The 27878-nt window shown below is 39.9% G+C and overlaps 1 protein-coding gene across 3 annotated transcripts; it reads left to right on the top strand.

Moving 5' to 3' along the window:
- The first annotated feature begins 159 nt into the window (after positions 1-159).
- Positions 160-27012, top strand: ccdc186 (coiled-coil domain-containing protein 186). Of its 3 annotated transcripts, none has more exons than XM_026163097.2 (16): positions 160-311; positions 1780-2770; positions 3078-3204; positions 4707-4835; positions 6996-7208; positions 7564-7683; positions 8392-8496; positions 9145-9243; positions 12220-12306; positions 12391-12533; positions 13211-13466; positions 13886-14075; positions 15590-15670; positions 15941-16169; positions 21377-21596; positions 24149-27012. In XM_026163097.2, exons 2-16 carry the CDS (start codon positions 1833-1835, stop codon positions 24230-24232), a joined length of 3021 nt encoding a protein of 1006 aa, XP_026018882.1. In that variant the 5' UTR covers positions 160-311; positions 1780-1832; the 3' UTR covers positions 24233-27012. The 3 variants fall into 3 exon arrangements, with proteins under 3 accessions (XP_026018882.1, XP_026018881.1, XP_080161605.1); XM_026163096.2 differs by having other exon boundaries at positions 15590-15688; XM_080305479.1 differs by lacking the exons at positions 21377-21596; positions 24149-27012 and having other exon boundaries at positions 15941-16312.
- Positions 27013-27878: the final 866 nt, after the last annotated feature.

Here is a 27878-nt window from a genome sequence, read left to right as displayed (position 1 = left end):
TCTGAATGTGTAACATATTATTAATTCTTCCAGAAAATAAACGTGGGTGTTGTAGATACCTGTAGTCAGGGCTGGGCTGTCCATGGGCTGGAGCCTATCCTGTATTTACGTCAGACAAACGTCATTTCTCACTGGGCTGTCATTGGTTTATATCGTCTCATCGGTTCTCTTGCAGTGGCCATATTTGTTGATGTGTCATATCAAAGTGACTGACTTGTTGTGCGATCAGCTGGTAAGGCAGGGGAGGTTCAAAGTTCATTTTTACCCCGATTGTCTCCACATCGAAGCACACCATGGGGTTTTCCTTCTCGGTGGGTAACTTATAACAGCCTTTATTAAGCTTTCTTTGATATTTATGTTCGATGCTAGCGCTAGCTGCGCTAAGTCAAGCATGAGATGATTGGATTGTACGAGCTAACACAAGGCTTATCAGTGTAGCTTAGCTTTCTAGGCTAACTGCCCGCTTACAGTTTGTCAGTCTGTAGTTTAGCGTTAAACCTATTGTTAGTAGCTATATTTTACTCACAGGGTGTTCTATGTCGTACGCCAGTCTTTCTTTTCCTTTCGTTTTCATAGCCCTGTCAAGGCAAAATCAATAGCTAGCGAGCTAAAGCCATCAAAGGTGTTGCTAACGTTAAATGAAGCGAAATGTAGATTAATCAGCAGTAAACACAAGCGGGACGTCGGCCTGCTGCTTACAGCAAGCTCGGACACTTAACGGTATGTTTTAATAAGACTGACTGCCTACATTACAATAACTCCTGTGTTATTGCATGGCACCCGTCACTGGAGCATCTTCTGCATTGCATCTGTTAAAGCTGTTGCGCTTTTACTGCGTCAACAGAAGACGCCGATTTGTAACTGCAGCCTTACATTTATGACTGCAGGGTAATGGTGAGCTTAATGATTGTATGTATTAGTGTAAATAACATAAAGAAACTGCTCTTAGTTGGTATAAGAGCAGTGCTAGACGATGGTATTGAAAGAGGTGGGACAAATGAGGAGGATTTCGGGACATGAAACAGAAAAGGGGCGTCACGATTACACATTGTTAAAGGGAGAATAACTTAAAGGATCCCAGTTATTAATAATCATAGTAATGAATAACACGGTAAATGCTGAGAAAACGCTATTTAAATAAAAAAAATTGTAATTTAAGGCTTCAGACTTCGATAGGACGGCTTTGTTTACTAACCTTAAACCATTTAGAGCAAATCTGCTAGCAGACACATTTTCTTAAATTATAAACTGTCTTTAATTTCTTTTTCTCAGCCATTGCTGTTTTATTTCTTATTCTTTACGTTGACTGGAGAGTATGCACGAGTCCCTTCGAAGTGTAATAAAAAGTGAAAGTGAATGAATTCATTAAACAGGATGTTTCTAATTGTGGGACTTCTGAATGCATGTATTTTGAAAGCAAGTTCAGGCTTTGCAGTAATCGTAAATGCCTATCTTATGTGTGTACCATGCTCTTCAAGCTGTATCTCACCACAGGTTTTTACAGGTCCACACCCCTTTGTGTGTGTCGCAGCAAATGAGGCTGTATGTTGGGAAATTCTTTGAGTTTAGGCTTCCTTTTGGTTGCATAATAAACTACAATGAGGAAATTTTAAGCTTAACAAGGAAGGGAAAACATGATAGTAATCCAGGTGCTGTATCTGTGACTTAAAGGAATTTCAGGTTGTTCACGGAAAAACTGCTGTGTTGGTGTGAATAAAACAAATAAATAGTTTAGGTCTGCTTCCATTCAGTCTTTTTTTTTTTCTCTCTGTCACACAGATTTGAGTCAGAGGAGGACCTGGGTACACCTCAGTCCTGCTTCAGATACATAAATGATGGAAGGATCAGAGGTTCAGTCCTTGACGACGGCATCACACCAGATGAATCTCCTTAATGTCAACACGTCTAATGCAGACGAGGAGGAAGAAATCTCTCTCAACAGTGCACAGGAGGCGGAAACCTGCAGTCAGGCAAAAGATGAATTGCAGCTTGACGGTGAATCAGTCAAGACTACAGCACTTGCTGAGATGGACACAAAGACGGAACATGAAGCTCAAACATGCAGTCATGAACATCCAGATGTGAAAGAGGAGCCTGTTGATACCAGAACTGTTTTAGTGGAAAGTGGGAAGCCTCCAGAAAGTCCTTCAAATGAGAGTGGTAGCACTTTGGTAGCCCCAGTACCTACTGTGGATGTAGTAGAAAACTCTCCTTCTGTTCTTAAAGGGACTGAAGATACCGTATTGACTTTTGATGCTACCATTCCAAATGGCAATGAACAGCCATCGCTCTTGGTTACAAATTGCCCCACTGAGCCATCACCTGCTGAGGATAGTAGTTCAGCTGAGAGTCCATCATCCTCTTCTGTCCATAGCACTTCCAAAAACTCACCCACAGACTCAACAACAACCTCCGGTATTTCTAATGGACCTTCTACCCCGATCTCTGACACCTTTAGCTCCTCGCTTGCTTCCAGCCCTCAAACCAGTGCCAAAAACCTGTTTCCCTCAAATTCTTCTGCAAGTCCTTATGACACTGATTGCAGCCGAAAGCTTATTTCTCAGATCCAGCGGTCACTGTCACAAGAGTCACTGCTAGATGAGCTTGAGTCTGAGCTCTTGGCTTGTCAGCTGCCGCATGGTGACGATAGAAGTGAGCGGAAAGGGAGCTCACCTGTCAATGGACTCCCCACGGACCAGGAGGGATGCATGGTAGTCTTCGAGAAGTGTGTGCAGTACAAATATGCACAACAGGAGAAGGCTATTCAGAAGTAAGTTGGTATTTTCTACATATTCATATCGCAGGTCATTAGAACTGTACTTGACTTTTAAATGGGATCAGTCTACTCATTTAATGTTTTTTTTCTTACTTTGAAAAAGCAGACATAGGAGAATAATTATGTCAAAACCTAAGCATTAATTTTTGTGATGAATACAGAGTATAATCCACAGATTTTTCCTGTCCCGCTATGCCTCTTGGCCTTAATAGCAGCAGTCAAGATTCTTTTAGAGATTCAAAAACTACTTTATATGGGCTTGACCTGAATTGAGATTGTGCGTGCTCTCTTGTTTGTACAGGTTGCTTGAGGAAAACAAGAGACATCAGGAGCTGATCCTGGGTATCTGTTCAGAGAAGGACAAAATGAGAGATGAGCTCAAAAGGAGGACAGAAACAGAAAAGCAGCGCTTTGCCACCATTACAAAGGTTAGTGTGCCCCTATGCTTTTTTATGTTGTTCAGGGTTATATGGAATTCACTGTTTATGATATAAACTCAAGTAATGAGGGGGAAAACTTGGTCAAAGTCAAGCATATTCCAAACTAATAGGCCATATTTATTTGGATGTGTCATCAAGTTTTGTTCTTTTTCCAAGAGACTTATAAAAAATGGTAATGGAAGCACATTAACCAAATGATTTTTCCATCACTGAGAAAATTTTCCACTTCAGTGTTTTTAATCTGATTTCTTGTCAGACATATCAGTATTCAGACATTCATACAAGTACCTTTTGAACCAGATGCAATTTTTTCCTGTTGGATTTGTTGGGTCAAGCTGTGTTCAAAGCACCACACTGGAGTGCTGGCGTATATGTTTTGTAAGGACATGTTTTTGTGGTTTTTACCAAACTTGGCAAAAATGATATTCAGATCAAACCTCACCAAAGTTATCTTGTGGAGTTTTGCTTTTCAGTGGTATGAGTCTGTTAAAAGTCAATTGAAATTGGCAAAGTTGTGAGGTCAGCAATGCTTTGATCTGTCAAATTCAACCTTGGTTTTGGCACTTGTGATGGAATGTGACCCGGTGCATTAAGCAAAATACAAAAACCATGGACACACCTGATGCTTTTAAGTTGCTGGGATGGATATCTGAGCACCTTTCTAGTTAGAGAACAAGGGTACATTCAAGAAAATAATTAGTCTGTTTTGTATTGTTTAAAATGGGAGAAGCAAGCCTGTGTAGTTGTACCCTTCACTGTCACATATCAGTTTGATTAAAAATTGGAGTACAGCTGTGTATAACTGGTAAACAGGCGAGTCAAACAAAACAGCCCGGTGATGTGTACTGATTGCCAACATTCAATGGGCATGAACATCATCATTTGTGTGAATTCTATGCAGTTTTTAATATCCCGCCTTTTTTGTGGTTTCTCCCACCACAAAAGCTTCTTACAAAGCTTACCCACCTAGCTACAACTACAAACATAAAGTGCGTTTCTATTCATCGGGCTCAGTTAAGCATTGCTGTTGCCATGGAAGCAACAATAATTGGTTAATATGTTCTTGGTAACATGGTTTGTTTAAGCACTGCCCTAGCAGACAGACAGGAGTAATTTTATTATTACACGCATCCAGTATATGCCTGGATCATTTTTGTCCAGCAAAAATCCAAAATAATTTCATAATTTTGTTTACTTTTCAGAAATGTAATAAGAAAATAAAGACTTTGCCATAAAACAATCAGATTAAAAGATTATATTTCAGGTAGAAGAGGCTCTCGTCTGTCATTCGTCATTATTTTTTAATGGAGTATTTCCATGTTTACAGTACAAGTATCTAGAGGGGTTGAAAGCCCTGACACCGCTGTCTAAATGTAGTTATTCCACATTCTGTCTCAGTTGTCACCCTGCGTAGCAGGTTATCCCAGGTGTGGCCCAGACTTCAAAATTGCCCAACTAGTTGATTACACTGTCTATTCCTGTTTTTGCAGTTGGAGGCGAAGGTGAACGAGCTGCTGAAAGAACTGAAGGAGTCGCGGGATAAACTTGTTCACCAGGAGCAGTCAGCTAAAGCTGCTCTCCAGCAGATGCAGAAGGAGACAGGTTACCGGATTGAACAGGTACAACTGGAACCTATTATTCACCTGCATCCTTGATAATCTGGTAGCACAAATTAGCTTTGCCTCAGTCTTAAAGTTATGTGCACCTCTGCTCTCGTTTCTGTCTTATCAGTAGGCCAGGTTTATCACAGTTTTTACATTTTTTAAAAAATGTTAAAGGGAGGGGGGGAGTATATTATAGTTCCACTGAGTGGTTGGATTGGGGGGGGGGGTCACTATTGTTGAAGTGTAGGTAAAATGGTTTTCTGAGCTTCACAAGATATAACGGTGCACATTCCTGCCACCAATTTTATGAATGCCTGCTGATGGTGTTGGTGTTATTAATGTACTGACAAGAACTAATGTTACAGCATCTTGGCGAGAGATCGCATAGTGAAAAAACTGCATCTCAGACAGCTAATTAAATTCAAACCACAACAAAGCGCTCTGGACTAGTCATTCACATCATTCACAACAGTCAGGGGCTTTTTTTGTATGTACTCTGTTTATAGAAGAAAGGTTCACATTGTGTAATAATGCACCTATTTGCTGAATAGAGTATAGGGGTATCAGGGCAGGATACATGGCAGCACATAAAGCAGTTTTCCCCTTGCTATAGGTTCTAGTTTGAGATATGGCTTTCTAAAATATAAATGTCAATGTCACATTCTCTTCTAAATATTTTTGTGTTAGTCTTTAGATTAAAGTACTTGCTGAAATGGTTAAAATGAAGTCTAACTACAAAAATACTCAGGCTTTTGTATTCTCATTTTCTTTCAAGCTGTTTGCGCAAAACTAGCAGCTGAATGTTCAAGGTCTTTGCACAGCAAACTCTTGTTATTGCAGATTTAATCACTTGTTAAACGAATAGTGCAGGGAAGCACATTTTCATCCAACCATTTGCACACCTGGTTGAAACCATGGAAGGGACTTTTCTCTTGACAGTTTTGTCACACTTTACAATTTTTAATTTCACTGCTCAATGAGCAGTAGGGGTTTGATTTTGCACTTGGTTGTCTCTCTTTAAGCCCTTCTCTTGAATCATTCCTCTCTTGTACTAATAGTGTGTCCCGCTCATAATCAGCTGGAGCCCCCGAGGATCAAAACATTTGGTATTGTTAATCTAAAGACGCTTTGTGCCAAATAAAAGATAATTTCTTTCCTTTGAGTTTCCCCACAGTGGTTGGTGGACCCGTGTGCTTTTGTACAAGAAAGAAGGCGTACACAGCCTTTCTTAAATTTATAATACAATTTTATAAGGTTCTCCTGTGCAAATACACGCCATCCCAAGTACTGTGCAACAAATAAATAAAAGAGTGTAATCAGCTGCCTTTCAGAGGAATCGCCCATTGACAGACTTCAGCTCCATCATAAACCACAGCGGGTGGCAGAAGCCTTTTTCTCCTCTGCAGGATGCATAGCAGCACACAAAGTAGTTTATCCACTTGCTGCTTATTCTTTTCAGAGCAAACCTCCAGCATCCATTATGTTATTTTTCCTCCACACATTATTTTAGATGTTTAACTGTGTTAGCAGAGCCTGTCCTACTATCGTTTCAGCCATACACACATCAGCTGCTTAAATGGCACATATTTATTTATCAAGCTTTCACTGACTGAATGTGTCTTCTTTGGTTCCTTGATACCATTTCCTACCATTTAAAAAAAAAAAAAAAAACCCATTTTGTTTAATTACGTTGATGAATTACTGAATCATTTTAAAAAATACAGTTAAGCCCTTGTTAGTGTAAGAAAAGAAAAATATGGGAATTATAAAAGCCTGGGAGCGTTACTGTCCTTTACTAAATAATAAGCTAATAAATTGCCTTCAATAAGGAGCAGATTTTTATTTTTTTTTAATATAGCTGGCAAATGGAAAGCTTGTTGGCTCCATTTGTAAAATGCTGACATGCTGACAGATGAACAGTGACAGTCCTGAAATCTACCCCCACTGCATCTGGGGAGGGTGCATGTGTTTCTCCAGCTGTCTGTCACTTGTCCAGGTTATGGAAGGCAAAGTAAGGTAGCTGATAAATCACTGCCTCAGCCATCTGCTGTTGGACAGTTCCAAGAGAAACGTCAGTTGTTTTTGTGATATGTATAAGGACCTAACAATACGAGTATCTCAGTGATCGAAGTGTCAACTGACATCTCCTAATATTAAAAAAATAAAACTCCCCAGGTGAATAAGAAATGTGATGAGGCGAGGCAAGAGAAGGAGACCATGGTGATGAAATACGTGCGGGGTGAGAAAGAGGCCCTCGACCTGAGGCGGGATAAAGAGAGTCTGGAGAAGAAACTGAGAGAAGCCACCAAAGAGGTGGATCGCCAGGCCCTGCGAGGAAACCAGCTGGCTCAGGAGAAAGGGCGGCTGCAGCAGCTGTATGAAGCAAAGGTGACTATTTTATAGTGCCTCTGTTTTATAGAGAGAGTTTTGTATTTATCTATTTGAACTCATTTAAATTCAGCCTAATTTGCCACTAGACATAATAAAAAAATAGACATAGCTTTTGCTTTGAATACACAGTACTTCACAGTGAAAATTAGATCACATAAGCGACCTTATATTAGTTTTTCAGTGAAGCGAGCATTGTGTGGGCGATAGATTTATTCTTCCTACGGTGGTTTGCAGATGTAGGACCCTTTTAGAACTATCAGTGAGAAACAAAAAGCAGGTTTTTTAATAAAAGAAATGTTGGCTCCCAACCAAATATCTGTTTGCTGATCTGTCCTTTGAACTGCGTTCTTAGGAAGGGGAGGTTGGCAGGTTGACTCGAGATGTGGACAAACTAAAGGAGGAGATCAACTCCCATCTCATCAAGGTCAAATGGGCCCAGAACAAGTTAAAGAGTGAGGCAGATGCGCACAAGGTAATGTAACTTTTGTGTTTATTTTTTGTTATTTTATTAAAATTTAATAGTCAATGAAGGTAAAAAAGGAGGTGTACAAGGTTAATTTGACCTCTGTTGCATATATTATCCTCAGGATTTCGATGATATTATAGAGTGAGCATGTGCACCTCAGCATGCTAGAGCCAAATTTTATTCAAAAATTAAAATGACACATTTACATGACTACATGCAGCTCCAGTTTTCAGAGTATGCCTTACCCATATTATTAAAACAGCATTCCTCTTCTGGTTAATGTTAATTTCCTTTTGTTTAAAGACCGGTTGTTTGTCAAAGACTTACGCCAGCATACAAATTACATCTCCTTCAGTCATTTTTGTCTGCAGACACGCCATAAAAAAACATAATTAGAGGCGTCTTGTGAGTCACAGGCAAAATGAAATGGGGTGAAAATGGTACAGTAATGGACCTGCAAGAAAATCATCATTAACATCATAGCTACTATTTTTGAGATCGTCTTATTACAAACTAATGGTTTTATTTTTGAAGTGACTCCAAGCAAATATGAGGCTATAAACAGAGGGGAAATGGTAAAAAAAAAAAAAAAGTCGGTGGTTCCTGAAGGTCGCAGCTGTTGAGCCACTTTTCTGTGTGGTTGACAGGTATCTGTGCATCTTAAAATTGTGCTTTAGTGCTATAGTACAAAAGCATATTTGTGTTTATTTGCAGGAAACTAAAGACAAACTGAGAGAGACCACGTCCAAGTTGGCCCAGGCGAAGGAAGAGACTGAGCAGATCCGCAAGAACTGCCAGGACATGATTCGAACATACCAGGTTTGTGATATTTAACACAGGAAAATAACAGATTGCTCAAGACCATGGAAGAAGTAGATTTTCCCAGAATCAGTCTGAATAAGTGTTTATTTGTGCATGATTTGTATCTGTCACTGCAATCAGTTGGCTTACTTTTGAATAAATGGCCTAACCCAACACAAAAGTTGATCTTTAACTATAACATGCTATTACGCGTGCAGACAAAGACTGCATGACGCTATTGCCGCGGCATTGTTCTTTTCATAGAATTTAAAAATATGCTATTCAGTAACAACTGAACTAGAGCACGACCGATTCTGCTTCAAGAGAAAAGCATTTTTCATTTGTACCTTGTGATGGTAGCAAAGAGCTGTGCTAGTCTCTGTCTCTGTGGTAGAAAGATTATTACCTTTTTTTTAAATCGCAGACAACGGTGTCAGCATATCACAAAGTAAGACTTAAAAATAAAACAATATGACATAAACCACAAATGGAAAATCATTACTGGCAGTTATTCCCTGTTATTTGTGTCTATAAAAATATTTTCCTTCAACTGAGACCCCTCTTTTTTTATTCTTTTTTTTTTTTAAGGCTGTCTTTTTACACTGTATTTGACTTTTCTCTTGCCCTGTTTGTTTTTTAAAATCTTCACTGTCTACTCTCTTTCAGGAATCAGAGGAACTCAGGTCCAATGAGCTTGATGCTAAACTTAAGGAGACGAAAGGAGAGCTGGAGAAACACAAGCAGGAACAAACAGACCAGTTAGAGGTGAAACTAAATACGCATACACAACACATTCTCAGAGATGTGTACCCAATCCTATCATCCACTTTGCCCTCCTAAGGCAAAACATAGCATCTGCATGTCAAGTTCAGTTTACTACATTGCATTATAGCATTAGGATTTTCACTGAATAAGCAGTAGATTTGTTAGATTGTGTTAACAAGAGTTGAAAACTGAAAAATTGGGGAAAATGTAATAATAACACAAAAAAGAGAATTATAACGTAGAGAATAAAAAAAAAAAAAAACCCTCCCCATTTTATTGAAGATTAACTTGTTAAACTAGGTTGCTAGAAGGAGCCTTTGACACTGACAAAAAACAACAGGAACTTTAAATAAATTGGTTATGTTTGTGCACTTAGTTGATAATGAGGTTAAACTGCATAAAACTAAAGATTTGTAACTTGTGTTGCTTTCTTTAATCCTAAAAGTTGGATGTCTGAGCTGGGAGAGACGTCATCCTGAGTTTATGTTTTGCAGTTATACTGCTTTTTCACACTGCTGCAATCTTGGATTATGGAGTTGGGATTGGTGGGGCTTCTTTGACTTTCCAAGTGAGAAATCTAGCTCTGCTTTTTGTGAGGATGCACTGATTTTTATCGTGTAGAGATCCCCATATTCACTCCTGGACAACGATTGATGCAAAACGGCAAAAACAATAGTTAGTGGGTGACATAACTGTTTGATGAATGAAGGTTTACTTTTACTTGTGAACTCAATTTCGATTTTTATCTGTGTGACGAGGCACCAGAAGACAAAACAAACAATAATTCAAAATTGCACATACGCTGTGATTCGCCAAGCCATTATTCAGCCTTTTATTGATTGTCGATGCCAGCTCTTCTAGTAAAAATGTTTTTGGCCTGTTTTTCTCAGTTTGAGAGATGTAATTGCCTTAACTTGGACGAGATAACAAACTGGCATTCGCGCTCCCCGAGCAGACATGCCTTACACGCAGGCACAAACGTGGACTCAATCCAAACACAATGGCCTGTTTTTTGCTGCTTCCTGCTCTAAAGGGAAATGCACTTTAAAAATAAATGGCCTAGAAATAATCAATATGAAGCTGTGCATTTCAACAACAACTCAGGATACATCACACATCTCCTGTTTTCATTCTACAGCCTGTTTTGTTTTTCTAGAAAGTCCTTAAAATGTCTGTGTTTAAATGAGATGGTCTTAGATTTACATTTTGATGGATTTAAGGTGGCAGATGTTTTTTACATTGTTTTGTTTTCTTCAGGGGTCTGAAATTTGATCATAAAGAGATTCATCCAGTTAGGTATTATGTCAGAGATTTTATTCTTCCCAGTAACTGGAGAGTACATTGCAGGGCCATCACTGATACTGTGTGGAAATAGTTTTTAGGACAGGGTTTATCATGGATGTTGATTTTTGGCAGATGTCACTACTCTGCTGATGAATAAACTGGTCCAAGCCTGTGTTTATTTTAGTATGTGTGTTATGCTCAAGTGATGATGCATCTCAGTCATAAATAATGCAAGTACAAAGTTTCCATTGGTTTTTGGCTATAAAATTAGATTGGAAGGGATAAATGTAAGAATCAACAGTAGAAAATTTACCAGCATCTCCATTACTGCCATGTTGTCGTGGTTACCACAGACTACTAATAGCTTCTGGGAAAAGTTGACTTTCAGTAGCACTGGTAATGGCTTTGTTAAAAAGATGGTCATTGCTTTCACATGCTTAATTAATGCATAAATAAAGCAACTTTAATGAACAGATTACTATAACATACACAGGTTGCCCAGGAAGGCTTCTGCATTAAAAATTCTGCAACTGTATGATTTTCTTTTTTGACCGATAGTTGCATTGCTTTGTAAAACCACTGAACTTAAGTTGTAATAATTAGTCAGAATTAGCAGAGTTCTGACCAATGTTATTTATAGACAAATATGCTGGCTAGTATTTCAACATCACTGAATCACAGAGTTTCCTATTTTGAGTATAGCGTGGAAGTGAAAGCAGGTGTGGCCCCAACTGCATGTTTCATTTGCAAGTCAAACGACCAGTCCTGGTGAAAAATGACTCCATAGTCGTCTCAGTAGTACTGGAGGGCAGGGTATTGTTATGCACTGATTAGATTTCAGAGGTTTTTGGGGCCAAATAATAGGTTTTCTAAATATAAAGCATGAGTAACAAGGGTCTGGTGACATTAGGGTAAACAGTAATTGGAGACTGGCAGGGCCAGAATTATTGCAACTTGTGATCTTGTTGACTTTGGCAGGTCTATGACCACTCGCATTCAGTTGCCATCTTCAGAGTGACAAAACGGCAATAAGATGGAGTCTGTTTGGTATCAACCTGAGGTTGAATGTAGTCTGTAATTAATCAGCAAATGTTGCAAATCTGTCTTCTGTAAAACTGTTGCAGTCTGTATGCACAGAAATTCACATTAAATCCAGCTCTGAAAAGAGCTGAAAAAAAAAATTCAGAAATTTCTCCACAAATAGTGACATTGTTGCTGCAGGATGCAACACGATATGGCACTCAGCAACCTTGCTTTTATGTAGGAAGATGACCAGAATACAAGCAAATGTAACCAGCCAGTTATTTGCAGTCGGGGTGTACCAAATAGGTGCTGCAGAGGATTTGTGCTCATTATTGTATGCGTTTTTAAATTAGACTGCAATTATTTGCAACTGGATGGCTACATACATAAACTGGCTATCATGGTAATCATCTGCATAGCAGAATAATATTGCTTTAGAGAAGTTTTTATAATTGTTTTTTTTTTCTTTAAGTATTGGTCCCAGGACAGAACCCTGTGGAACTCCATAATCAACTTTTGTGTATGTGAGTTACCAGACTGAACAAAAAGAGAGGAAAATTTGTTGGGTATTCTTTTGATAGCTTATTTTAAGAGCTTATTTTTACAGAAGCAATGCAAAACACAAAACAGTGGTTGCATATCTAATGGACAATCTACTGCATCTGGCAGCTACACCGGGTGAAAGCCAAAGAGCTGGAAGACCTGAAGAGGAGCTATAAAGAGGCCATGGATGAGCTTGATACGCTACGCACAAAGGTTTGTTCGACATACAGGTGTTTAAACATTGGCACACAGGATATCTCCAGGTCTTCACTGCAAGAAAGTTGTGTTATTCTTTAGTTAAAGTGTCTGGAGGATGAGCGTCCACGGTGGGAGGATGAGCTGACCAAGTACAGGGAGATCATCAACCGGCAAAAAACGGAGATTGGCCGCCAGAGAGAAAAGCTCGAAGAGGTGACTGCACTTCAGGAGCAGCATCAATGGTACAGCCACACACTCACCCATATAGGAAGTGTGATGGGACACCACCGCACACTGAACAGAGCAGTTTTGCATATGTGGCATCTGACAGAAATAAATAAAAGATAGCACATTTACATAGTAACAAATATTGAAGCACCATCAACTAAAGGGCCTAACTATACTTAATGCACAAAAAAGTGACATTTGTTATTTCACTATGAGCAAGCATGTTTAGTATAAGTTTTTGTTTTGTTTTTTTTGTTTTTGTTTTGCTTTGGACCTGTATTACCATGCTGACATGACAGTTTTTTATAGAAATGTACAGTTTGTAATATACTACCTGTTCTTCTTTTTTTCTCACTCAACTGCTTCATCAGAGCATTTAAAGATAGAGCAGAGACAGATATAGCATAGAGGGCAGGAAAGGGACTCTGGTCCCTGTGTGGGTGTGTGACTGTGATGGCCATGTGAAGATGATTTAATAGAAAGAAGGGATAGTCACAGTAGAGAAAACTGAAACATTTTTATATTTGTGCAAAAGAAAAGGCTTACCTAAATAAGCAATGCAATCCATGTACATTTAATTATATTGAATAGTTAAAATGTTTAGCTTGCCATTATTATTATTTTTTTTTTTTTAGTCATTGAGCCCATTTAAAGCCCATTTAATGATTTATTTATTGTTTTCTGGATGTAGCGATGAACAGGAAATCAAATCACTTCGTGATGAAGTGGATGGCCTGACCAATCAAATGGCTGACCTGCACCGTGATGTACAAGGCAGCAGAGAGCGTGAAGCTGAGTTACTGGGCTTCACTGAGAAGTTGAGCAGCAAGAACGCTCAGCTTCAGTCGGAGAGCAACGCACTACAGTCTCAGCTGGACCAGCTAACTAACAACTTCACCGAGCTTCAAGGAAAGCTGGAGGAGACCAACAGGCTGCTGGAAGACAAGGTTGGCGTACTCTGAATGCACTATCTGATACAATGCATTTGTTGATGAGATGAAAGATAAAAATGATACTAAACTCATTTTTGTCTTTGTTTTTCTTCTTTTTTGAAGTTGTTATCAAATTGTTTTGGTTTCAGCGTCTGCTCACGTTTCCTGGTTTGATTAAAGAAAGATTGAAATACATTTTCTAATCAAATGTTTGAATCATTTTGTAGAAGCAGAACTGAGAAAACATACAGTGGATCACTGTGTTGTTATAAGTAATGACATTTTCCTGCTCGAAATTCAGGAGAAAGCCTTAAAATATCTTTTTAATTTTGTTTTTAAAGCAAGCAGCCATTCAAATATATATTACTACTATATAATTGGTGTTATTACATCATTAGTCTTTTTTTTTTTTTCTTACACCATTAATCCTGCAGTCACAGCAACTGAAACAGGAAGAGGCGCTAAGACGACAAGAGGTGCAGAGTCTGCAGGAGGAGCGGGCAGCACTGCAGACGGAGGTGGCCCAACTGAAAACCAGAGTAGAAGAGCTGAGGGATGAGCTGGTGACTCAGAAAAGGAAGCAAGCTGCTAATATCAAAGACCTCACAAAACAGCTAACACAAGGTCAGATACCCTAATGTATTTATGCATCTCTTGTTTTTGTATAGAAAGTCTAGAATAATAATAAAGGTTGGTTTGAAAAGGCAGATGATTTCTCAAACATCTATCATGGAAAATGGCAGCGTCTCGGTTGTTTAGTGCTTTACACATTTTCCTAACAAGTTAAAAATCCCGAGTTCCATCTAAGGAGAAGACCGGTCTCAAAGAGATCTGTGCAAATCAAACATGTGCAGACACCCACTGTGACAAACCCTTTGCTAACTGTCATGAAACAACAGAATAACTGTAATATAGAGAATTGTATCATTTCATTGAATTATCAACCCTTCAATAGTTTTGTCATTCATATATATAAAGTACTGCAGAAAAGTCTTGATTCACCTCATTTTTCTTTAGATTTAGCTTCCAGGGAGCCAGCTTCTCGTCATTTTTTTAAAGTAGTCTTAAGCAATAGTTCTCCAGGCTTATCGAAGGGCTTTCATAGTTCTTTTTGGACATTTGCTGTGACATTTTGCTCATGTTCTTATTTTTTGGTTCCAAAGATAACACCAGCAAGGAGATTCCCAAAGAGCTATTAGGTGAAATATTGGCATATCTCAGAATGGTGTGCAGTGTGTGCTTTAAAAAATTTGAGGATAAAAGAAGAAGTGCAAGGCCTGAAAAATTATCTCCATCAGATAAACATTATTTGAAAGTCATATCCTTAAGAATTGGGGAAAAAAGCCAGCAAAAACCTGACACATGTATCTGGCCCGTCTTCTGATTCTGAAATCGCCATCTATGTATGAAGGACTTCAGGAGACAATGAGTGTCTACAGCCTACAGTGAAGGCTCTGTCATGATTTGGGAATAGTGGTGTTGGAGATCTTGTCAAAACTGGTGGAATCATGAATACAGAAAACCTTCAAGAGATTCTCAACACAATACCATCTGGAAATCAACATGACAATGATCGCAAAAATAGTGTCAGGGCAATTAAAGTATACCTGGATAAGAAAACAAAGAGGAACACTATCACAGAGTCACATAACGAGGAGAATCTGCAAAGTGATTGATGAGTGTACAGGTGGATCCCTGCTGTGGTTATACCTAACAGGGTGAGCCAGCTTCCCTCGCCTCTTCTCTGGGAGCAAAGAAAAACCTTAGAGCTGAAAGTTCAGCACTTTTATGTTCTGTGATCAATCCTTTCACTTTCAGCTGTCTTGTAGGCTAGAGAGGACATTTTTCTTGGCAGAAACAGTAATTTTTCATCAGTGTAGCAGTTACACTTAATCAGCATAGTCATTTCAAGCCTTTGTTCAACCTTGGAAGGTTTGCTGAGCCTGCAGGGTTCTTCAAAAGCAACCTGTGTCATGTTTATTCAGGTTGAATCCTTCCGAGAGTTCAGCTGAGCTGTGATGCTCATTTTCATAATATTTAATTGTCAGTGATGTTGATTTTCACAAAGTGTCTGTGACAATGACATCTTGGTATTAGTCACTTTTTGACAGTTAACAAATCTTTCTTTTTCTCTAAAGCCCGAAAAAGGCTGGAGCAAGTTGAGAATGGAGGGTGCGAACGGGATGCCAGCAGTATGGGCAGTCGCTCCAGTTCCTCAGGTACTACTCCAAGATTTGGTTAGTATTTAACACCTAAAGTTGTAATTTTTTATTTTTTGCTATTGGGCCTTTCAATGGGATAGATACTACTACTACTACTTCTTCTTCTTTTTCTTCTTTTTCTTCTTCTAAAAAACCCCCCCCAAACATTGTATCTAGTCAATGTTTCATACAGGAAAGCAATATTTCACAGCTTATTCTTACATGATCAAAGCCACATCAGTGAAAATTGTTCATTGGTGATGTGTGTCTATCCCCTTGATGCTCCAGGTTCTTTGAATGCACGTCATGGCGGCAGCAGTGGCGTTGAAGAGCGGTCACCAGAGAGCCAGTCGGGCCCTTCGGTGGTGGTTGTGGACAGTTTCCCAGAGGTCGACAAGGCTGTGCTCGTTGAGCGTATCGTCCGTCTGCAAAAGGCTCTAGCTCGGAAGCAGGAGAAAATCGAATTCATGGAGGACCATATCAAGCAACTGGTGGAAGAGATCCGCAAAAAGACCAAGTGAGTGGGATGGACCAACATAGAGGAAGCAGAAAACGGGAAATGACACAACTTCTTGCATCTCTACCTCTAATGTTTTGGAATCTTTTTGATTGTTGCGTGCTCAAGCAGTACTTATGAATAAAGGTTTGAAATTGACAGCAGTCCCAGTGCAAATGCACAAAAGTCTCAGATACAGTGTTTCAGGCTTTATGGCTTTTATTTAAAAGATAGCAGTAATATTACAGGTTTGAGAAAATGAAACTCTCTGCAAACAACCTCTGCCTTTTAAGAAAACTAACAACTTAAAGTAGGATGTGTAGTCTATGCTACGTATACGTTCAGTTCTTTTTATTCACTTTTTAAACATCGAAACACCCTGACCAATATGACAGCTAAGCTCTGAGCGCTGAACGTATCATATCTCATTTCATAACTTGGTTCGACACAGATTTTCCAAATGATGAAAGGATGCTTCAGCTGACCTTGACCCCCATACAGACAGTTTACGGTGCTCTGCTTCCTTCTTTGTCTCACCCTCTAATCTTTTGATCCTAACCCATGAAGGCACTGACTCATTCATGACAAACTTCGCTGAAATCTATTTATAGTCTGAGCCATACATGGAGCCGCATGTGTATGACTGCTTAATGATGCTCCATCCATATTCATCTCCATCACCTGCAATGAAAAAGTCAGTGTAAAGGACGTTTGGACGATATTAATCTCATCGCATTGTTGCGTATTCTACATTTAAGGCCTCGCAGTCCATCGTGTGCTATACTGGTATACTAGGATAAAATGATCAATGAATATATGTTTATTAAATCTATATATTTGTTTTTGATATGATATAAAGCTAAAAAAATAGGATATTTAAAAAGTCAGAAGGTCTCAAAGCTGAAAGGTAAATAACTGAAGTCCTATAGTTCAGCTGTACAGTTTGCTAAAGTTCTGCTTCAGTTTTTTTTCTTTTCATCCATCCTACTTGATTCTACTTGGATCATCTCTGCTTTCCCACTTCTCATTTGTTTCCCAGCCATAAACTCGGATTGAATCCATTAGCCTCAACCTACATTTAAGAGTTAAAATTGAGGACGAATCCCACGGTTGCGAAGCTAAATTTAGCTGTGTAAAATCTCTGCTAAGCACGGGGCCGGGTGTGGGAGGGTTACACTACTCAGAGCAGGGATGTAAATTTGTCCTTTTTGCCTTTCTGTCCCTATCCCTCCAGGACAGCCCGGTGAACACTGACAAGATAGCTGTAAGGCCGAAGCAGGTGATGAATAAAGAGACTGATACATAGCGGCTAAATCTTAAAGGGTTTCAGATAAAGGAGAGTTGGTGGCTAATCTTCGATACCACATCCATGACACTTGTCATAATCATAGCAGTGTTTTTCATCTTTAAGCTCACTTTTGAAAGTGGGAGGAGCCTTTCTGGGTGCCACTGGCCAGGGCTGGACAATACGTTTTACATTTAAAATCTATTCAAAGTAGATATTTGATAGTGATACGGTTTATTGTTGCAATCTAAAACCCTTTTTTCTTTAAAGCTGCATCAGTGCAGTCCACTGCAGTCCCAGTGGCCCCACTAGCTCACAAATACGCCTGCAACACAGAGAGAGACACAGTGCCCCATTTGAACAGTTTGAGCCCTAAACCTTTCTTATAATTATCCCATGAAGGAATATGCAGTGGGGTCTGACTTGAGTGAGTTTTCACAAAGTCCAGTAAAGTGTTCAGGTGTCTAACAAGGATACTCATCGCCTAAAATAAATGGTGTTTTTCCAGCCTGGCGAACTCACGTGATGCAGTCGATCTTCTGTTTTGTTCTGCTCAGAAAAATCAGGTCTGAGCATCGTCTTAAGCTGCCCATTCTCTCGATATTGGCTAAAGTTCAGTTGTGAAATCTTCTTATGGCTTTAATGCAGGATCATATTTGGTCCATATTGCTTAGTCTTACAGTACCGTTGGTCTATTTTCTTTAGCAACTGTAGCTGTAGATCAATGGTATTGTAGTATTTTGTTTTTCTAAGCCAGACAGAACAAGATTCTGCAGAAACCATATTGTAATGACTGAAACCTGCGGCTACAGTTAAAAAGCTGTAGCATTGCTACAATATAATAGTCTTGCAGGAGCAAAGAAAAAATAATTGCGAAACCAGAAATGGTCCCTCCCACTTAGCAATTTTATCGCTACCTGGTGATTTGTAGATGTATTTTCACTCATCACGCAGCCTTGCATTATGTTCCCGGAGTGGCTTGTTGATGTAATGTGTGTAGGAAGTCAAAGACGGGTCAGTGTATAGAGTACAGTATATGTGATTGGAAGTAAATGAGCTAAAACGAGCAGAATTAGCAGCAGCATCCTTCAAGGGCAGTGATGTCTTTCCCTCAACTGCCACACCTGGTTATTATGGCTATTAGGTCTAAATTGGCTGTTCATGTGACTTGAATTAAAATGATACTGTTGAAGACCAGATGGGAACAAAGCAGGCGGAGGCCTTCTGCTCAGGAGGTGTTGATACCTATTTATCTGGAGAGCACTCTTTTCACTCCACTAAGGCTGCGATCAATGATAACTGTAAATCAGAGGAATACAGGCTCTGTTGCAGGCTATTGTGGGCCCACACTGGTGAATGGGTTAAGTATGCATAATGGGACGCATCACTTCAGGGATATCTGTCTCATTGCCAGTCAGGGTCATATCTTAAAGTATTTTTGCTGTTGTCATGATGTTGTCCCTTCATATTTTCTGGATGAAGGATTGTGTTATGGTTTATTGAGATCTCATCACATGCATTTGCATTTACTGAGCAGGTGTACTTGTTGTTGTACAAAATGAAGCTGATTACTTCCTGCTTATAGCCTCCATGTTCTGAATACAGACCACAATATTTTTTTTTTTGTCCGCTTTCTTTCTTCCGACCTTTGAAGTCCAAAGTTTGTAATCTTAAGAACTGTGGTTTCTTAATTGAGCTGTTGTGCCACCCTCACGCTATGCATGCATGACTCGCTGCCCCTCTTTTTTAGAAGGAAAAAAAATCCCTTTGAGTCTTAGATTCAAAATAATAAGTCATTGTCATTCTAAATTTCTGATCTCTTCCCCCTGCCGACCTGTGCATGCCATTGAGCACATCATGTAGCCACATCTTTAATTTCTGTCACTTTTTTTGTTTTTACTAAACACTGTCGTGATGGAACTGGGGTCCTAATATGGACCCTTGCAAGGCTAGTCTAGAGGTAAGTTTAATTTTATGTCTGTGGTAGCCCATGTGTTTTTCTGTGAGTGTGGATGGGGATATTTTCTGGTGGTGGCTCTTTTATGATACTTGCAGAGCTATTATCCATATAATTTTGCACCCATGTACTTATTTGCTTTGCTAGATTAGAATCAATACACCATAGCATAGTTTGAGGTAGATGTTCGCTTTCCTTATGTGTTAGATTTACATTAGCATAAAAAGCACATGCATTATAAAAGAACAGGAGCAGGACCCATCTCTGAGTATGGATGCTTAAAATGCATGTTAAAAACAATCTCTCTTTTCTGTTTATGCAAACATTGAATCTTTTCAGTTCAGGTTGAATTGCTGGTGCTTTTGCATTTTTTACAAATGTAGGCTGCTGCATGCTGATTGGTACCTGCAACTCGATTCACCTATTTTAACATGGGCCGTTAATGCATGTTATATTAATGAAAATATCACAGGCATGTTTCCGACCCTTTTCACCTCTTTCCCAACACATTCACATAAATGCCTCTGCGAACAGGAATAATTAAACAGTGGGCTCTTCTTGAATCACTTAGTCCCCCATGCATGTCTAAATCTAGGTGTTTAACACTGAAAGACACCACTGGAGGTCAGTGTAATTGACTAGAATGGATCCATAGCTTGTTGCAGACTGAAAGATGACTGATCTATAAAGCTCCTCATAGCACAGGATGATGTTTTGTACTCATTTCCATTTATGGTTCTGTGTTAATTCCTACTTTGCATTTTTCATAAATACTTAATGAGTCTTGGTGGCAGTAGTGGTAGTTGTGTTTAATATAGAAATAGAAGCGTTTTAAACACTGTATTCCTATCTAATGAATCTTTTTAAAAATCTCGAGTCTTTCAGCTTTTATTATTTTAAGTGCCCCCTACTCTGAGCTCATCTTATAGCTAGCCACCCTGAATTTGAACTACACATTGCTAGTTGATAGTTGAGTACTTTAGGTTTATGGTTGGATCGACAGCGGGTTACAAATATCGATTATAGTACTGGGTTGTTGATCTTTTCTCTAGGACAGTACGCAGCCCTCTTCAGCTATCTGCACTCCTTTATTAAGTGATTGGAAAATGAAAGGATACGGATGCAATTGGAAAAGGCCTGCGCATGTTTCAGTTTTGATGTCTAAAGTCTAACTCAAATATCTTCCCTCATATGACAGCAGACTTTAAAAAAATGCTAACATTTTAATCTCCCTACCATACTTAACCAGCATCTTTCGCTTGAGCTTGCACTTTGCATTATTTTCTCTCTCACTCTCTGTCTTTGGTCACATATTGACGGAGGGGGGGAGTAAGAATGTAGGCGGCAGTAATGAATTGAAATTCAGTGGCGGCTCTCTATGGGTCTGGTCTCCTCTAAATGGAAACACTTGCTCCTCAGTGTTCGCTGGGCTGCGATGGGAAAATTGAACAACAGGAAGTTTAGAGCTGTTAAGTTGATTAATTCTCTTCTTTCCCTCTCTGTGACACAAACATAGCTTAACCTCGACACCATATTGTTACTGTGATGAAAATGTATAATGAACATGAAGATTTATCTCACTTTCTCATACGCGCATGCAGGCATGCCGGTTGATTAATTGAATCCTGGTCGGCCGCTCTTACGCCGCGTTTTCATTACCTTTCCTTCTCTGACAGGCACAATAATATTCTTTCTAACTATGACTGAATGTATCCCGCGTACATGAGTGCAACAGCCCATCCCAGTGGGATTAGTATTCTTGTAATGTCGGCTGAGTTTTTTTTCTTCTTCCTTTTTTGCTGCTGGAAATGGTTTATTGCTCTGCGGGAGCATGGAGAGCTCCTAACTATGAAATCCCACTTTCTCAATTTTCTTCACTCAGCAGTCTCCAGCCGATGCATTCACTTTATTCCCTTTTACTTTTTTTTTTTTTTTTTTTTTTGAAGCATGTGGTTTGACTCATCTCCTCCCTCTTCATCCCTGCAGAATTATCCAGAGCTATGTGCTGAGAGAGGAGACAGGGGCCCTCTCATCAGAGGCATCTGATATTAACAAGGCCCACCTCAGCCGGCGGGGAGGCATCATGGCTTCGCTTTACACCTCCCACCCGGCAGACAGCGGGCTGACCCTGGACCTGTCGCTGGAGATTAACAGGAAGCTGCAGGCCGTGTTGGAGGACACGCTGCTGAAGAACATTACGCTGAAGGTAAGGCGTACCCCAGCAGGCTTCATCGCACCAGAGTATTCCTCTTGAAATGCAGAACAACTCATTTAAACGCAGTGATGATATTGATGACCAGAGCAGTTTCCTTTTGCAGCCTTAAGTTGCTTTTTAAAAAATTTTTTTTTAAGTATTTTATTTTGTGATTCGAGCGGATAATTAATCAGCCGTGCGAGCGTCACGCTTCACCTTTGGAGCGACGCAGCCTGATGTGACTTCATTATCAAAGCGTGCGGACACTGCAATCACCATTTTAATCCAACAAATCTAAATATAAAAATGTGAGTTGATGTCAAACTGGTGGATTCACAGTTTGACGCATCACAAAACACCGAAAAATTATTCACATCAGCATTTCTAATTCATACAGCTGCCAGCGTAGCATTTCCCCTTCTTCTTCATTTGCACAGATCACGCTCGTGCTTGTAAAGGTGTATTCTGCTGCGTTCGTGTTTTTTATTTTAACGGTTGGAAGATGTTTTTGTGTTTCTAGCGTTTGTGTTCTTGTCGTACATTAATCTCACACTTCTGTAAGCCCTGGAGACTGCAGGATGCCTGGCTCGCTCTGCTTTAGCGCCTCTAGCACAAAGTTTCACACTGAGATATTTGCTATTAAACTTCTATCATCTCGACATCTTACAAATTATTATTGCGTTAAGTTCAGTCAAATTTCTTGTGTATCTCTTATGGCATCTTTTCATTGCGTCGTTGCCTTTGTATTCTGTTTAATGGCAGGAAGCAAACCGCGCCACACAGCCAGTTATTGTCAATAACCGCATGTTGTGAAACCACCATTAAAAATAATGTGATAAAGGGTGAATGTCAGACCACCTTTTCCCTTTCGTTAAGTGGCGTTATGTGATATTTGGATCGCTCTTCGAAGCTTCAAAGCCAGCCACAGCATGCATCGTATTGTCTCTGTGAGATATTTGACAGGCTGACAGTCCTGCGACGAGCAGTTTGTCAGCTTGACATAACTCGAGACGACACGTTGAAAGTCGTAGTCCAATTCAGATCAGAGCCTGCATTATTGATGCTATCACTGAGCACAGAGACTGTGGCCTACTGTAACTGAGACATGTATTCTTTATTCATAGTTGATTTAAGCCTCATTTAATGGTGTCCATCCTCATTTAGTGTGCTGAACCTTTCGGTCTTTTAATGCACTTAGTAGTTTCTGACTTGTTGATGTCGTATCGATCAATATTCCTTCTCAGGTTTGAAACTTGAGAGGGGATATGACATCATGTAGAGGCTGGATGTGGAAAGTATTTATTTATGTCCCCTTAGTGGACACGATCAGACGTTTTTTTTTGTAGTTGTTGTTTTTTTTTAAGATTAACCTTGTTAAGACTGGCATTACCCACCCAGCTGGAGTGTGGATGTATTTATCAGAGTGCTGCGTGTTGACCTTGTTGTGTATCTATGTTGATTTGCTCATATTTATTCACATTTCGTCGCTGAACATAAAGCTTACAGCCTCAATTTGATTTTGTGGATGTAACCAGCAGTCACAACCCAAAACAACATTAGCCTGTGATTGTGTGGCGTTTCTCCATTTCACTCTGTTTTGCTCTCCACCGGCTCCTGAGGGAAATCTCTCTCCGTGGCTTCTGAATCCTCCAGAGCCGTCAGTTAGTGCAGCGCCGGGCTTGCAGTGAGTTTTAACAGAGGTCATTTATTTAAATGCTGCTCGCTGTGGATAAAAACAAGACAATTACAGGCAATTTACCGCTGTGTCTGTTTCTGCAGTCAGTGTGCAATGCAGTGCAATGCAAGCAAATGTCGACATAGAAAATGTCAAATGTGTCTAGAATCAGTGTCAAACATGGTGGGCCAGAAAAATAAATAAATCGATAAATAAAATGACAAAAAAATCCATCTGGTGGATTTCACAACAAAAACAACAAAACAAAATATTTCTAGCGTTTCCAACACGCCCACATAAATCCAAGCAAAGTGTCACCACTCTTTCAACATGTATTGTCGCAGCCACGTTGATGTTTATGTGGGAACAAGCTTTCATAAATATTTCCAAATGATGCAGCCAGTCAGCTTCTTATTGGTTTTTTTTGTTTGTTTTTTTACATATTAGAGACTCTCTTCATTAAAAAAGAAAAAACCTGAACAAGACAATAAATTGCAATAAAATGTGGGAGTAATTTCTGGCTTTCAGACTTCTTTCTGCAGATGAAAGATGATTGGCAGCGTGAAGGAAGGAATGATGTAAAAACACTCAATGTTAAAATGACAGTAAAATATTCAGACAAAGCCATATCAAGGCTTCACTTTTACCGAGATGGATGATCCAGGCTTTTCTGATGTTTAAGCCGCCGATGATTGTCCTTCATATTGATGAGATTTGATGGCGGCAATTGGTTTCTGCAGACGGTGTGACTAATGCCCTGCTATTTTCAGAAAACATCAGGAAAATGGACAAGACAGGGGCCGGTTTTTAACAATAGAGTTATAACTAGCACACCGGTCCCTCGTGTGCCGCTTTAATGCTTCATCTTCCCTTTTGTTCCGTTTTTCAGGAGAACCTGCAGACTCTCGGGGCTGAGATCGAAAAGCTCATAAAGCAGCAGAGGGATCCCGAGGACGGCGTGAGGAGGAAGTGACACGACCGCCTCACAGGCCCGAGAACTATTTGAGGACCTCTGTTTGTTTTTGTTTTTTTACACGCATGAAGAATGAGTTGAATGTCTAAGTGCCAGCAGCCTGTTTCGTGAAGAAGCACTCAAACTCTGTTTCTGTCCATTTGGGGAAAAACAAGTTATCTAAACCTACTTGAATGATCTCTATTCCATCCATATTGTAAAACTCCCTCTATTTTTTGCCTCTGACACAACGAATCTTCCTCTGGCTCACCTCTGGATCACCCCCCCCTCCCGAGCCACACCAAGAAGACTCTTAACGCCAGTCGCTTCTAGCTTGAAACTTTTAATTGCCTTGTAAAATAATTGACTTCATTCTGAATGTATAGCAAATTCTACCTGGAGTGTAGCTAAAAGAAAAAACAAGAGGCAAAGATCCTGACATTCTGACACATTAGGCTCCACAGATCTCCATCCATCATACGGTAAATACACTGAGATGATCTCATGGCCAGCATGTTCTCTCTGTCTCCAAGCCAAATGTATTATTGTTATTATTGCTGTTATTTTTTTAAAGACTGCTTCCTCAGCTTGACAGCACGCCACTCCATATTTAAAGGTAAACCTGAAGAAAACAGATCAGCCGTGGCTGGTGCAAGATTGTGAACCAAGGTTCTTCACATCAGCAAGACCTGACCATCTGTGCGACACCGCTGCTAGACTTGAAAGGAAGCAGACTGCTTCAGTTTCCTCCTGGCAGCCATCAGCAAATCCTAGAAGCAGTCCACAACGTATTTTCACTTATTTTCTTTTAGGTTGGGTTAAAACTGAGTTTTATTTTAGTACACGTGATTTCATATCTGTTATTCTTTATCACTCACTTTCCTGTGGATTTCTTTTTTTTTTTTTTTGCTCTCAGTTTAAATGAATGAATACCTCAAACATTTTAGTCCTTAACCTTAGTGTTTAAACTCAGATTGTAGGCAGTTCATTAGCATCAGTTGGCAGTAGCCCATCTAATCCAGACAAGATGTGTATGTCTCGGCTTTCCGGCGTCATTAGCATTCCTCATATTTTTGGCAGATGCTCAGTGGTTGGAAACTTTTTTAGCACCATGTGTATAATATGATTTGGTAGGAGGTTGGGGGAGAAAAAAGAGACTGAAATGTTTAGGTATTCTTGTCACACTCCTCTTTTTTCTTCTTTTTTTTTTTTTTTGTAGCGTCACTGAGTCCATTGAAGTAAATCAAATGTAGATGAATCAAAGGGAGAACAGAAGATCTGTAGCTATAGCTCAGGAAAGCCAACAGAAATATATCCAGGGACAAAGTGCAATGCTGATCCTATTTGTTTTTCTTTTCTTCTCTTTTTTTTTTTTTGTCTTTTTTTTGTGTTTCTGAACGTGACTGTCTGTCTCCATGTGGTCTGTTTATCGCTCATGTCCGTGCAACAAGCACCTGCCCCAGTGTGTGTGTGTGTATTTAAAATGGTGTGTGCATGGCTGCATGTGTGCCTTTTTGTTAACCTCTCGAGCCTCGTTGTGTTTACACCTTGTGTACATGCTTCAGCTGTCGGGGCTTATAGGCTTTAACCGGAGTGACCATGGAGTTTGTTCCACCGAGAGGGAACGTGCGATTTGCATTTAGAGCAGAGTCTGTCAGCCAAACGAAGACGCGCGCGCACACACACACACACCTGCAGCTCAGCATCCCCGAGCTACACACAATAATGCTTTTGTCTCTCGCTGACAGCTATTTAAGTAAGAGAGATACACATTCGCAAACACTTTGGATGAAGGGAAGAGAGCAACTCAATTTAACAATGCCAGTCTCTCTTCAGTTGGTTTGATCTGATTGCAGAAGCTGTCACAAAAGATAAGCCTCCATTTCTTTTTCTTTTTTTTTTTCCACAGTCTGAAACGGGCTTTTATGGGTCACGCCCCCCCCCCCCCCCCCCAATTCCCCCTGAGGCTATGTTAAAATGGACCACTATGTTAATAAAGATGAAAGTTTCCAGGATTGAGTGCGCGGAGTCTTTAAAGCCTCTCTATTTCTGCACAGAGGTTTCGGTGTGTTGACTTTTTTATTTCATTCGAACTGACTTCATTGCGACGTGAGCTCAGTATGCAAGCGTGCAGGTAGCAAACCTGGAGTTTGTCTTCATTCTGGGTGTTATTAGCCTTTTTTAGCTGATTTTCAGTGAAGTTGCATTTTTGCAAATTATGCCAAATTTTCATGCATCTTTAATCAAGAAGTAGGTGCTTGCTGCTGAATAAGGTGATTAACAGTCTTGTATTTTGGCAGTTTGCTTCTGGCACAGAAGCATAATACAGCCTATGCAATACAGTCGCATGGGATTGTCCAAGTAAATCCTCCGAGGCATGCTAATACGCGGCGTCTGATTTTTGGTCATAGCGTGTCAACTCGAGAGAGGCGACGTTCCCGCTGATCCAACACGATTCCACAGCCTTGAAATGAAGCCATGCTGCAGCATTGTGCGGCTGACTAAAACAAACCTCACGTTTCCCTTGATGAATATGAAAACATGGTGTTCAGTATGTGCGAGTGCCGATCTGTAAAAGAAAATGAGAGAAGTTGCCATTATTTGTTTTCCTGCTGTGCAATGATTCCCTTTGATCTGTCTTGTGGAATATTCAAACTGTGATTATATTATACATTTGTAGATATGCCATTGTGTAAAATTCTGATGAGATGTTTTAAAAAAAAAAAAAGATTGTGGATGATGTACATACTATGTTTTCAGGGAATAAAAGGAGATGAGTCTTAAGTTCATCTTGAATGTTCTGCAGCAGTCTTGCTTTGTGCTTTTCCTCCTTCCTGTTGACACTAACATCTGTTGTCCTGGTTTCTGTTTATCGGGCGTGGTGGAATTGAGCCTAATTCAGGTGACAAAGCGATTTTTGCACCGAGATGACCTCCCTCTCCGTGACTTTTGTCAGCTTTAGGTCCCACTTCAAAAGCAGCGGTGTCAGCGGTACTTGAGGTCATGCACGTCGCTGTGCCGCTGTCCATCAAAGCAATCTTCCATTCAGAGGATTTAAAGTCCAAACTGCTGCTTCACAGACATTCTCCTCACTGGACCTGAACGGCGCACCAAGCTGGAGCACGTCCATTTAAATATAGATATAAGTCCATACATTTTTGCTAATTTCCAGAAAGCAAATAGTATTTTTCCCTTTTCGCACCTTTTTAAATATGTGGACTAAGTGTCAACAGAACTTTGTTAGGTACACCTGTTCTACTGCTTGTGAATCTAAATATCTAATCAGCCAATCATGTGGCAATGCATTTACCGATGTAGACATGGTCAAGATGACCCACTGGAGTTCTAACTGGGCATCAGAAAGGTGATTAAAGTGATTTTGAATGTGGCTTTTCTGACCATTTCAGGAACTGCTTCTCTGCTGGGATTTCCCCACACAATCATCTCTACGGTTTACAGAGAATGATCAGAAAAAGAGAAGATATCCAGTGAGCGGCAGTTCTCTGGGTGAAAATGCCTCGTTGATGCCAGAGGTCAGAGGCTGCTCTGAACTGATAGGAAGGCAGTGACCACTCATTACAACCAGGTGCCACTCCTGTCAGCTACGAACAGAAAACTGAGGCTACAGTTTTCAGGGCCAGAAAAAATTGAATAACAGAAAACAAAG

The sequence above is a fragment of the Astatotilapia calliptera genome, chromosome 8, assembly GCF_964374335.1.
Source record: "Astatotilapia calliptera chromosome 8, fAstCal68.1, whole genome shotgun sequence".
Lineage (NCBI taxonomy): Eukaryota > Metazoa > Chordata > Actinopteri > Cichliformes > Cichlidae > Astatotilapia > Astatotilapia calliptera.
This window is presented reverse-complemented; position numbering and strand designations above follow the sequence as displayed.

Coding starts and splice junctions, on each gene's coding strand:
- ccdc186 (XM_026163096.2), top strand. CDS start 1,833: ATGATGGAAGGATCAGAGGTTCAGTCCTTGACGACGGCATCACACCAG. Junction 3,205..4,706: donor GCTTTGCCACCATTACAAAG/GTTAGTGTGCCC, acceptor CTGTTTTTGCAG/TTGGAGGCGAAGGTGAACGA. Junction 7,684..8,391: donor GTGAGGCAGATGCGCACAAG/GTAATGTAACTT, acceptor GTTTATTTGCAG/GAAACTAAAGACAAACTGAG.